The sequence below is a fragment of the Felis catus genome, chromosome A1, assembly GCF_018350175.1.
Source record: "Felis catus isolate Fca126 chromosome A1, F.catus_Fca126_mat1.0, whole genome shotgun sequence".
Classification (NCBI taxonomy): domain Eukaryota; kingdom Metazoa; phylum Chordata; class Mammalia; order Carnivora; family Felidae; genus Felis; species Felis catus.
The window spans coordinates 156,299,819-156,312,608 of record NC_058368.1 but is presented as its reverse complement, the minus strand read 5'-3'; the positions used below and the strand labels follow the sequence as shown (position 1 = coordinate 156,312,608).

The window sequence follows — 12,790 nt, the reverse complement described above, 5'->3', positions numbered from 1 at the left end:
GGAATGGCCACATGGAAGAGATGCATAGGACAAAGTAAGGAAGGAACTAGGGGAGACAAGGAGCAATGACCAAATATATATTTCTTATGAAGGCACAAGATGTGAATCTTGGAGGCCAGATAGGAGGTTTTTCTGTTTTTTTCAGCAATAAATAATGCCATAGGTAGGACACTGGAAGCACATAGAGGGAGAAGTCAAATTTGAGAGCATTTGGTTACCATTTACTATATTAGGGGAAAAAAAGGTCAAAGAATTTAGTGACCATTTAAGGCAGAGTTTAGCAAACTTTTTCTGTTAAAGGCCAGATAGTAAATATTTTGGGATTTATGGACTACATGTGGCCACTGTAGCATATCCTTTTTGTTTGTTTTTATTTTTACAACTCTTGAGAAATGTAAAAACCATTCATAGTTGGCTGGTCAAAGAAAAAACAGATTGTGCTCTAGTTTACTGACACCTGATTTAAGTTAATAGGGCAAGGAAAAGGAATGATATTAGGTAGATAGTGACCCTGTAATCTAGGAAGAGAAGGCAGTGTAAGGAAAAGATTTTGAATTATATTTTGGACATGTTGAGTTTAAGGGACCTTTGAACCAGCAATGTTGAATTGCCAAATAAGTGTTTGGAATAGTTTTTGGGGTTTTGGAGGACAAACTAGGTTTAGAGATACAGACTTTAAATTTTCAGCATAGAGATAATAGATGCATGAGGTTACTCAATAAAAAAAAAAGTGTAGAATAAGGATTGAAATGGATTGAAAGGGAAAGGGAGGAAAATTTTCTATATTTCCCTTTCCGAGTCAGGCAAGGGGAATAAGGATATTTGGGAAGACTACAACATGAGAACTAATAGGAATAGATTTTTTTTTTACGATCCAAGGAGAATGAAATCCAGTGAATAAAAATAAAATTTTTAAAAATTAAAATACTTTAATCTGGTAAAATTACATAAGAAGAAGCAATAGCTTTGAATGAAGAATGCATAGGGAAGTAATTAAAATGAGAAGTAAATTCTAGAGAAAACCTTGTGGTGAAAGTGTTTAATGCCAGAGATGAGAGAGGATCCAATAAATATGTTTATTAGTTTAATAAAATAGTCTGGTTAATTGAAGCAAAGAAAAAAATAGTGGCTGTTTCTCAGTAGAACAGGGAGAAAATTTATTGTGTGTATCTGACAGAACCAAACCAAAACAAACCCAAAAAAACAATCTTTATGAACTTTCAGTCCCAGAAGGACAGAAACTAGGCAATTCTAAGGCCTCAGCCAAAAAAATCTATGCACCTTCACTTGGGAGGCTGGATTTAACTTGGATGGTGTACCTCCAAGTAGTTCCCTATTCCTGCCTTCATTCCAACTTTCAGAATTTATTTGCATCTGATGGTTCAGTTTGGGTCAGATGTCTAGCTTGGATCAGATAGTTATGACCAGGAAAGCTGGGTATGCTAGCATAGAAATTGACCACCATTTCCTATCCATATATTGTCTGTCAGCTTAAAAAAAGAAATTTTAGCTGGTTGGCTACCTAATTTGGGGACTCCTACTGGGAGCCTGTGAATACATATGTAAGAGGCAAGGAAAGAACTAGTACTTTGTACTTGTACTTGTACTTTGGAAGATTGACAAGAGAGGAGACAACTTCTCCTCTCTTACAGAAGGAGTAGCTGTCAGTACCAAACTAGTGCAGAGATTAAGTATGATAGAAATTGAAAAATATTTAGTCACTTTCAGTGTAAGGACAGAGACAGAAATCAGATTGCTCTGAGTTGAGACGTAAATGAGAGAGGAGATAAAAGATTAGGGATTATGGACACTGTTTGCTGAAGTTGGGCTATGAATGGAAGGGGGCCCTAGGGAAGGTTTTGTTTCTACAAAGCAAGAAAGTGGAACATGTTTATAGTCAGCTGAAAGGGATATTGATGATACAGGACTAGTTAATGATAACTGATGGAGCAAAGTCCTAGAAGACATAACAGGGTATTTCAGTGGATAGAGTTATTCATGAAATTAATGTTAGGTTAATAATATTCCAAAATTTAGGAGAACAATCTCACATTAATATGAATTGCTAATTAACACTATTAACAGCATTTTAGGAGAAATTCTAAAACCCTTGGAACATACTGTAAGACCTACATCCTTTAGGGGTGCCTGGGTGCAAAACTCTTGGTTTTGGCTCAGGTCATGATCTCACAATTCATGAGTTTCAGCCCTGTGTTGGATTCTTCGCTGCCAGTGCAGACCCTGTTTAGGATTCTCTCTCTCCCTCTTTCTCCCATCCCCTGCTCTCTTTCTCTCTCAAAAATACATAAATAAATAGACCTAAAAAAAAAAAAAAAAAGACCTACGTTTTTTAGAAGCACCAATTTAGATAGAAAGTGCATACTAAGTTTAAATTAGTAGTTATTTAAACTACTCACCTAGTTATTAAAAGAAAATTCCTTAAAAATGTAATTGACGCATTTTATAAGCAATGTTTGTTATTCCTAGTTGAGAGATAATACAATTGCCTTTTTAAAAGTGTACCATAACTTAAACTTTCTACTAATGCAGATGTACTACTTTCCAAATTAATAAAGCTTTTACTGTGCTTGAAATTTCATTAGTTAATCCTTAACCCTATGATTTGTGATTGTATTTAGGTCTAATCTAAAAATATAAAATTTTATAATTCTTAAGTCCTGTGAAATGCATGAGTGCTAAGTTATAAAAGAATGTGGAGATTAAAATTTCACATTATCTGGGTTTCACCGTTGTGTTAAAGCAAGAGATGGCTAGGATTGCATATTGAAGATTATAGAGTTATTAAAATGAAAATATTTTCTACAAAGAGAAATACATTGAAAAATAAAGAAAGCGATGTCAGATTTGGTGAGTAAAACATATGACAGTTAATTCTGTTTGCTTGTCAAGCTACAATAGTGTATTCTGACTGATCCTGTCAATTTCTGCTTCATACATGCACATATTTAAATTACTAATAGAGGAGTTACAATGAAGTATTTTATATTTTATCAAGGCGGATTTTAATAGCCATAGCATGTTACTATGTGTATTTATTGGATGTATATTAATATTCTCATGCATTTAATTATAATAATCATAATTTCCACAATTATTAATAGACACTATAGCAGTCTGTGGTGGAAGTCCTAATACATAGATGAGAGTTGAGAAAATAAATGGAATAGAATATCAAGTTCTGTATTTCCTAATGTAAGAGTTTCATGCATAAGGAATCTTAAATGACTATCAACAAATTGAGATCCATCCTAGTTGTCTCTCAATCTTTGGAGAGGCTAAAACATTAAAATTTCAACTTCCAGTAATTGATGAAAAGAAATAAATTTCTAGTGACTTTGAAATATCATAAGGGGAAGATCTAGCCTTAAAAAATTTATTTTTGGAAATTTATAGTGATTTTAGGGATAGCTGTCAAATACATATGGCAGTAAATAAGTCAATACATATAAGATGTAAAATAGTAATTTTTTTTTCTTTTAAGTAGAAGTCTACACAGAGAGGCAGTTTATAGCATTGTGATTAAGGACTCTGAATCCCAGCTTTGCCACTTCATATGTAAGGGATCTTGGGCAACTCACAAACCTCTCTGTGCCTCAGTTTCTATATCTTTAATATGGAGATTATAATAATACCTGACCCATAGAATCATGGTAAGAATTAAATGAGTTCATATATATAAAATACTTAGAACAATGCATGGCCCATATAATGCTATATAAAAGTTAGCTGTAATTATCATAAAAATAACTATTCAGCCATCATACTTTTAATCCATGTGTTAATGAATGAATTTACTGAACTACATAAAATTTTCAAGATTTATTGAAAGTTAAATTTTGCATGATATAATATTGGCAAGACTTTGTGAATGATCCAGAGAACTACTTTGTGACTAGATATGGATGGAGAAGTAAAAATGAGCCAGACTGGAATAAAAGGCTGGTCAGAATTTAAGAAAGATGACCTGGGGGCACCTGGGTGGCTCAGTCGGTTGGGCATCTGACTCTTGATCTCAGCTCTGGTCTTGATCTTGGGGTCTTGAGTTCAGGACCCACATGGAGCCTACTTTAAAAAAAAAAAAAAAAGATGACCTAGTCAAAGTTTATTTTCACTCTGCTACTTTTATTAAACCAACAACTCAACCTGAACCAGCAATACAACAAATAATACAAAGAATATAAAGAATACAAAGAATAATAGGTCAGGGACACATGATGTCTGTGAAGGTATGTCACCCTGTTCCTTGTGGAGGCATAATGTCCAAGGTCAGTTGATCTCACACATCTTTTGTTGAGTGAAGAGTGTGCCAAGTCAGAGAAGCCCAGAAACATGCACTCGCTGCTTCTTAGTATATTTTAGGAAGCTAGGGGGTGGTGGGTAAAACATTAGTACTGGGTATCTACCTATTACCATGAAAGAGTATCTTGCTGCCTCACATTTCCTCTTTTCTCATATTATTTCTTGCTCAACTATAGATTCCACATAAGCTTTTTCTTTTCTTTTTTCTTTTTTTAGAGAGAGTGAGCAAGAGAGCACAAGTGGGGAAGAGGGAGAGCATATTAAGAGGGAGAGAATCTTAAGTGGGTTCCATGCTCAGCACAGAGCCTGATGAGGTGCTCAATCCCATGACACTGGGGTCATGACCTGAGCCGAAATCAAGAGCCAGCAGCTCAACCAACTGAGCCACCCAGATGCCCCAGATTCTGCATAAGCCTTTCATGTAACAGTCCTGGGAAAGGGCAAAGGAAATCATTGAAAATGGCTTTGAGTGCATGATATAAGAAAAATGTTGGTATTAATGAATAAAGTACTCCATTGGAAGAGTTAATGGGCAGGGGGGGGGGGGAGTTAGAAATATGTCCTACTCCTTCTGTTCCTTAAAGAATACAACAAATTTATAGCCAGAGGAAATCTCAGAGCCTAATAAATACATCCATCTCATTTTATAAATGAGGAATGTGAGCTCTCCCTCTTGAGAGATCAAGTGTCTTACTCAAAGTCATTAACAGAATGAGGTCTGAACTCAAACCTACTGATTCTTTGATTCAATGGTGTTTAGAGTTAAATGTGTTTTAGTATATTGTAACATTTTGAAATTTGTTTAATTAAATGTGGAACATAAATTTTTAATTAATGAAAACATTTCCTTACCATGCTGATTAAAAGTGTTTTTTTTTTAGGCTAGACAGTAGGACTTCAGGTAAAGTAGAGGTGGTAGACACATTAAGTCCACAGTTTGGGCTGAGAATCTCAGGCATCTGACCTTCCTCACTGGGCTTTTCCACAGAGGAGAAATCACATGGTCCTACAGTTTCTGCTTTACTAACTCATTTTCAGTGTAGATTTCTTCCGACTGGAAGAAACTTTTTTAAAAGTGTATAGTTGAGAAAAGTGTATGCATGAGAAAACATGCATTTGTTTGGTTACACAAAAAAAATGACACTCTGGATTTTTATTCTTGAAGAAACAGAAAAAAAAAAAAAGGATAAAATGAGGATTCTAATCATATGTGTTTAAATAATGAAAAAGAGACCCTAGGTTAGAAAGTATTGTTTTAAAATATGGTAAAAGACAAGATTCCGAAATTACTTTCGTGGACTTTCTTTTGACCACATGAGGTTTGATTTTTTTATTGCTTTATTTTAATGTTTTCTGGCTGTGCTTATAATATGTACATATTTTATTGTAGTCACTGTTCTTAGGAATTTATAGCTCAACTGCTATAATTTGCCTATGGCTGAAACTTGATCTACAGATGTTTGGCTCAGATATAATTCTTCAAACATTACTCATTTTTAAAAGGCAATAATTAATATTAGATTGGCTGTTAATACTTGTTTGAAATATTAAGCACTGGTTTTTTAATCTTATGCCAAAAATGATCAGAAACATTAAAGGAGAATGAATATTTAAAAATAGTACTGTGGAATGACAATTTCAAAAAGAAAGCATACTTTAAAAAGTTTCAGCTCCCATTTTTGATTGATCTTGGATTAGGTTAAGCTACACAGCTTCACAGTCTCTTCCTTTTTCCACCTATAATTTTTTAAATTTTTTAAAATCTATTTTGAGAGAGAGAGAACACAAGTGAGTGGGCTCAGGGCAGAGAGAGAGAAAAGGAGAGAGAGAGAGAATCCCAAGGAGGTTCTGCACTGTCAGCACAGAGCCCAATGTGAGACTCAAACTCACAAACTGGGAGATCATGACCTGAGCCAAAATCAAGAGTTGGATGCTCACCCAGCTGAGCCACCCAGGCGCCCCTCCCCCTAAATTTTTTAAAGGTTGGTCTATGTTTGTGAAATACCACTGAGGTATTTGTCAAGTTACATTAGTCCCTTAATAATTCACTTTTTTGTTGTTGAGGTCCTACTTAGTTATGTCTTACTTAGAGAATAGAGTGCTCTTTCTACTGGCTCCCTTGTTTATTGTCTTATGTTTTTACTGTCTCTGCTCCTTTAGAGGAGAGACTGTCATTCTCCCTTTCATGATACCCTCATGATGCCCCAGCACAGTGTCACACGGTGGACCCGCAGAGTGCTTGAAACGACATGGGAGGTCTGGTGTCTGTGCTCATGCCCATTCAGTCCTTTTTTGTCACCACATTCCTGCAGGGATCACTGCCATTCCATTGAGAAAACCTTTAAATTCACACTTTGTAGCATCACTTACACAGGCTACTCTCCCTTTTTAATTTATTTCTTCTGTTGGTCCTGTGCGTCTCTATTTGTTCAGGTTAATTTTCTCATCCTATTTGTTCTATTTTGCCAATCAAGTTTTCTCTCTTATCCTTGCTCTCTCTTTACCTATAAATGTCATTCTTGCTTCTCTTGTCTTTCATGACCATGGAACCATATCTTAAATACAGAAGCATCATAGATCTATGGTGGTCACATGAAAATTCTGAACCATCATCATTCTGGTACCCTGTTGTTACCAAGTGGCACTTCTTTAATGTATTATTTGTATTGATTGATTAACTTATCTACTGAGGTTAGATAGAGAAAAATCACACAACTCTGTATCGGGAATCCTTTAAAATGATGTCACCAACCCCATCTGAATGCTCAACATGTTTCAGCCCATTGTTGTTTTACTCCATTTCAATGAAAGACATAACATGCATTTAATACCAACATAGCACAGAACAGCACATTTTCCTTTAACAGCATTTGCAAGCACAAATACCACAAAATAATACAAAAAGTTTAGTGAAATGGTAGTCAAGAGATATTGAAGGATTATGTAAGTTTTGAATTTGATTTTGAGAGTAATGATGAATTCAAATTGGCAAGAGAGGTGTTAAGGTTCGAAGAGGTTTCAAATGAAGACAAAATGTACGATCAAAAGCTCCATGAGAGCAGGCATAATTTCTTTTTAAAGTATTTGCCTTCATTATATATGTTTTAACAAAAAGGAAAACCACAGGCCCAGAAAGGTGTCGCTCAGACCAAGTTCCCAAACTGGAGCTTAATATCCAATCTAATTGCATTTTCAGCTTCCACCAGAAATATGGCCTTACCTAGTTATTCAGGAAATTTTCCTTTCCGTCAATGCCAATAAGTCTGCCACTTGAGTCCTCTCTATCCTCTAGAGAAAGATGAGGTATTCTGCATGATAAGACCTCATACTTTTTCCCCTAGAAAACAGCCTTGTCTGGAACAACACACTGCTTTTGTTAATAACTCTTATGTCCCCACCCTCCTCTATAAAAACCCTTCATTTTTCACACCTCCCGGGAGTGCCTCTCTTTTTGCTAAAGTGCTGCCTGATTCATGAATAGTTTAGCAAACCCAATTAGATCTCCACATTCACTTGGTTGAATTTTGCTTTTTAACGTGTGTAAAAGTACTCACTGCAAAAATATAGGAAAATGCTAAGTATAAAGAAAATAAATATCAACAGTAGTCAAAATATCCAGGGATAACCATTTTATTTTTTTTATTTTTTTATTAAAAAAAAAATGTTTAACGTTGATTTATTTTTGAGACAGAGAGAGAGACAGAGCATGAATGGGGGAGGGTCAGAGAGAGAGGGAGACACAGAATCCGAAACAGGCTCCAGGCTCTGAGCCATCAGCACAGAGCCTGACACCGGGCTTGAACTCACCAACCGCAAGATCATCACCCGAGCCGAAGTCGGACGCTTAACCGACTGAGCCACCCAGGCGCCCCCAGGGATAACCATTTTAGCATATTGGTTAATATTTCCACAAAACTGTGGGGCGCCTGGGCGGCTCAGCTGGTTAAACATCCCACTCTTTGTTCCAGCTCAGGTCATGGTCTCAGGGTTTGTGAGACTGATGTCCGCATCCGGCTGTGTGCTAACAATGCCGAGCCTGCTCCGGATTCTCTCTCTCCCCCTCTCTCTTCCCTTCTGCTCATGCATGTGTGTGCACACACAGTCTCTCTCAAAAATATATAATCTTTAAAAAAATATTTCTGGGGCGACGGAGTGGCTCAGTCGGTTGAACGTCCGACTTCAGCTCAGGTCGTGATCTCGTGGTCCTTGAGTTCGAGCCCCGAGTCGGGCTCTGTGCTGACAGCTCAGAGCCTGGAGCTTGTTTCAGATTCTGTGCCTCCCTCTCTCTCTGACAGTCCCCCGTTCATGCTCTGTCTCTCTCTGTCTCAAAAATAAATAAAAATGTTAAAAAAAAATATTTCTGCAAAATTACTCTGTAGGCAGTGATTCATTTCTCAAGAGATGAGGTAGCCTTAAAATTTAGAACCAAATAGATCCAGTTCAAATTCTACTTCTAACAGTAAGTAGCTGCTACACGGGCATGTTAGTTAATGTCTCTGGGCCCAGGTTCCTTCCCTTATAAATGAGGGTAATAACTATTTTGTAGAATTATGAGAATTAAGGAAGATGACGTATATGTTTGTACACAGTAGATATATAACAAGTCATATTGCTATTTTGCTACTATATTTAAACTGATCTCTATGCCTATTTTCTTATGTTTTAAATATGTAGAATCTGAGCTTATGAGACTTTCTAGTATTGATAAGACAAGTCTTAGCAGAGTATTGATATATAACTGGTTCTGTTAGAGAAGCTAGTTCCAAAGTATTTACTAAGTTTGAGCTTTCTACAGACCCTCAGCCAATCAAATTTTTTCACTGCAAAAGCGAAATTTTATTTTCTTGCAACAGTTTTTGAATGAGTCATCTGAAGAGTTGAACTACCCCAAATGATCCAAAAACATGCAAATACAGAAGCTGAATTCATTATTAGTAATATTGGCCATTGGATTTAGAAATGACTAGGGAGGTAAGAAGATCTCAGACTCTGCTTATATGGAAAAACTGAGGTTTTGGTACCCTAAAGGTATATAATTTCTGGTGAATATATGGTTTTCTATACCTTTTACTGCAAAATATTTTAAAAAGAGGATCTAAATACATGAGAATTTATGTATTTTAGAATGACATTTCTGTGATTATTCTGTATTGGGACTAATTGAGTTTACAAATGACAAACCTTGTGATGCCACCGACTTTTATATTAAAATGTTTTAGTTGGATGTTTCCCTTTTAAAATAAAATCTGTGCAAAAAATAAAAGCTTTATCCCAAGACTACCTCATTGAAGTTCCAGATGATGCCTGTGTGAAATTCAGCTATTTTGTTTTGGATAATGAATTAGCTGAATTTGTTGCAATTAAAGAACTAAAGAATAGGAAGTCCATTAGTGTTGTAGCCTCTGCAAAACTTTTTAGACAATTTGTCAAGTATTTAGGGTTTATCTGAAATAAAACCACATTCCCCAATCCTTTTTCTTGTTAATATTTATTCCGTGTATATTTCTTATAATTTAAATTTCTCATTTCATTTATACCGTTAGTCATTATGTACTTTATAAGCACTACTTTATATCCAAAAATAACATATCCCTAAATAAAATAGATCACGTTCTACCCCATCTCCATCATTTTTAGTCTGTTCCATTGCCCCGCTTTCTTGTATTCACAGCACTTCTCACCATGTGATCTTTTATAAAGTATACCTGTTTATGTGTTCTTAAATGAGATAAAAACTCCATGAGGGCAGAGACTTTGACTTGTTGCAGTTGTATCCCCAGCTTCCACAGCAGTGCCTTTTACATATCAAACATTCAAGAATATATATGCACTGACTGAATGAATGATTTGATAGTGGGAAAATGCATGTCTCTCTAGGAAGAGTAGAATATGTAAGTTTTAGTCAGTTATAAGTACTTAGGTTGACAGAGGTGATAGAGGAATTCAAGGAAAATTCTGCCTTCTTCACATATAAATAAGGGGTATGGGATGACACTTGGAAATTTGGAAGTTACAATTTCCAGGTCAGTGTGTTGACAAGGGTGGAGGGAAGGTGTTGAATTCTTGTTGCCGCCACCCTTGTTCACAGTGGTCTATGTGGTTTGGGATCGCCTTTGCAGCTCTTGGTTACAGTGAGAAGCAGCAGGATGCTTGAGTACTCTCTGAGGGGTGCGGTTTTGTTCAGCTTTCAAACCATAGAGAAGTGTGAAAATCAGGTCACACCTCATGCAAATTAAATAACAAAGCACTCTATACCTAGTTTAACAATACCCTAGTTTTCCTACTGCTGTATTTCATTTTACCTATAAATGAGAATTATTATTTTTGGTTTAGGATCACAACTTGAGGTGTTTTTTTTTTCTTTATTTTTGAGGATGTGACATGCTTTTTATTCTTATTCCACAGAATGGATTGGGGAGATAAATATTTCCATACTTCTTTTGACCTACATTGTTTGTTAAATTCACTTCCTGGAGACTTGGAGTTTAAGCAGATCTTCAGTGACATTGATGAAAAGATAGAACAAAATGCTACAAGGTAAATATTGTTAATTATTTAAAACTAGTTGGTTTCATGTTTCATTTACACAAACTTTACCTGGTCTAGTTTTAGTGTTTTCTACTCTTAGATCATTTCAGGTTTTCATATTATTAATTTTCCTGAAAAAAATTGATTAAACCCTCTTCCCTAGAATTTAACATTATTAGTACTTTAAGACTCAAGGGGTTCCTGGGTGGCTCAGTCCTTAAAGCGTTCGTCCGTCTTTGGCTCAGGTCATGATCTCGTGGTTCATGAGGTTCGAGTCCCACATCAGGCTCTCTGCTATCACTGTGGAGCCCGCCTACTAACCTCTGTTTCCCTGTCTCTGCCTTTCCCCACACGTGCAACACTCTCTCAAAAATAAATTTAAAAAAAACTTTTTTAAGCAAATGTGACTCAAAAATTTAGGCACTGCCTTCAAATAGGTAAATTAAAGTTTATTGAATTTCTACTAATGTTTTCTTAGAGTTTGCCAATATTGATGACCTGGATTTTCATTAATATGTTTAGAGTTAAGCAGCTTCACTTGATAGATAAGCACAGAAGTTAAAATTTTCAAATTACAGTATTAAAATGGTAGTATAAGGCCATGCATTGCTTGAGTTGTTGAAAGAGACCAAAAAAAAAAATGTATTATTTTTATGTAACATTTGTCATTATAAGTCACCTTCCCACGTGGAAGACCAGAGACTCCATAGAGAGTTGCTCTGCAAGATTAATCTTTATCACCTACTCCAAAAGTTAGTGCTACCAAACATTAGGAGTAATGGGACAGTTAAGCAGTTTGCCATTAGATGGAAGAGACTTTGTCTTTATATGTGTTTTGGGTCCTAGAATCAGTTCACCTATTTGGATCCTTTTGGTCAAAGGTTCTAATAATTCACCTCATGTAGGTTATAAATATGCAAACCACAGTACAAATTTCTAATATAGAATGAGACCTAGTATTTCCTTTTTTAAAATATAAGGTATAGTTAATATTGAATTGTCCAAGAAACCGAACCAAGCAAGTGAAATGTTCCTATCTATGATTTTTTTTTCATGTTTTATATAAGAATGCAGTCTATTTTTTGTCATAACAAAGGGCATAAATAACTTAAATTCAGAAGAAAGCATATTTTGGGGGAATTATAATTAAAACCAAAATCTCCCATCCCAGACATTCCCTCTACAAAGGCAGAAGAGAATAAAAACGCTTCTGTTATTCAACAGGGGTTAAACCAGAATGCATTGCATATCACAGGCTGTCTGCTAAGAGATTGGCAAGTCAGAGCTGGGCACCGCACCCCTTCATATAACCTGGTAGATACAATCCATAACAAACATGTTTTCAAGATAAACAGTAGCTAGTCCTCACATAGAGGATTTGGCATGGCAGCATATTTTTTCACGCATAGTTCATCCTAATTTTACCTGTGTTAGAGGATACCTTCATTAGCTAATTGTCTTTATCCTGAAGACAAACACACTTCTCATATCTTTAGGACAGAGTGATTTTGCAGATTGGAACAAAGCAACCACTGAAATTAGTCCTTGCCCTTCATCAGGAACTGGAGCCAGGAGCCATTGCGCTTGGTGTCTGCATTTGGAAAAGATGGCTTCCAGGTTCTTGAGATAGTCCTGGTTGAGAAAGCTGACAAAAGATCTAATCTAGTCTTCTAAGGGATATATTTCAAAGAGATGAAAAAATACTTAAAATTATAAAGTTCAAAGATAAATAAGTAAAAGGAAGAGAGGGAAATCCATTCCCTTATTTTCATCAGAGAGAATTAAGCCTTTTATTTTTAATTTGCATTGCCCTTACAATATACATACATATATACGTATATACATACATCTATATGTGTGTATATATATATATATATATATATATATATATATACATATATATATGCATACACACATACATATGTGTATGTGTTTATGTATA

General features: G+C 35.6%; 1 protein-coding gene across 9 annotated transcripts in view; it reads left to right on the top strand.

The window, feature by feature from the left end:
* KIAA0825 (uncharacterized protein KIAA0825 homolog) overlaps positions 1-12,790 on the top strand; it is a 389,144-nt gene that overhangs the window by 36,483 nt on the left and 339,871 nt on the right. For 8 of the 9 annotated variants that reach the window (XM_019836968.3, XM_019836952.3, XM_023258417.2 and 5 more), the window contains one exon: positions 10,726-10,857. In XM_019836968.3, the coding sequence (XP_019692527.2) occupies positions 10,727-10,857 (131 nt within the window). In that variant the 5' untranslated portion in view covers position 10,726. Of the gene's footprint in view, positions 1-8,979; positions 9,292-10,725; positions 10,858-12,790 lie in introns of those variants that run through there. The other variant, XM_045040121.1, reaches the window with a different exon arrangement.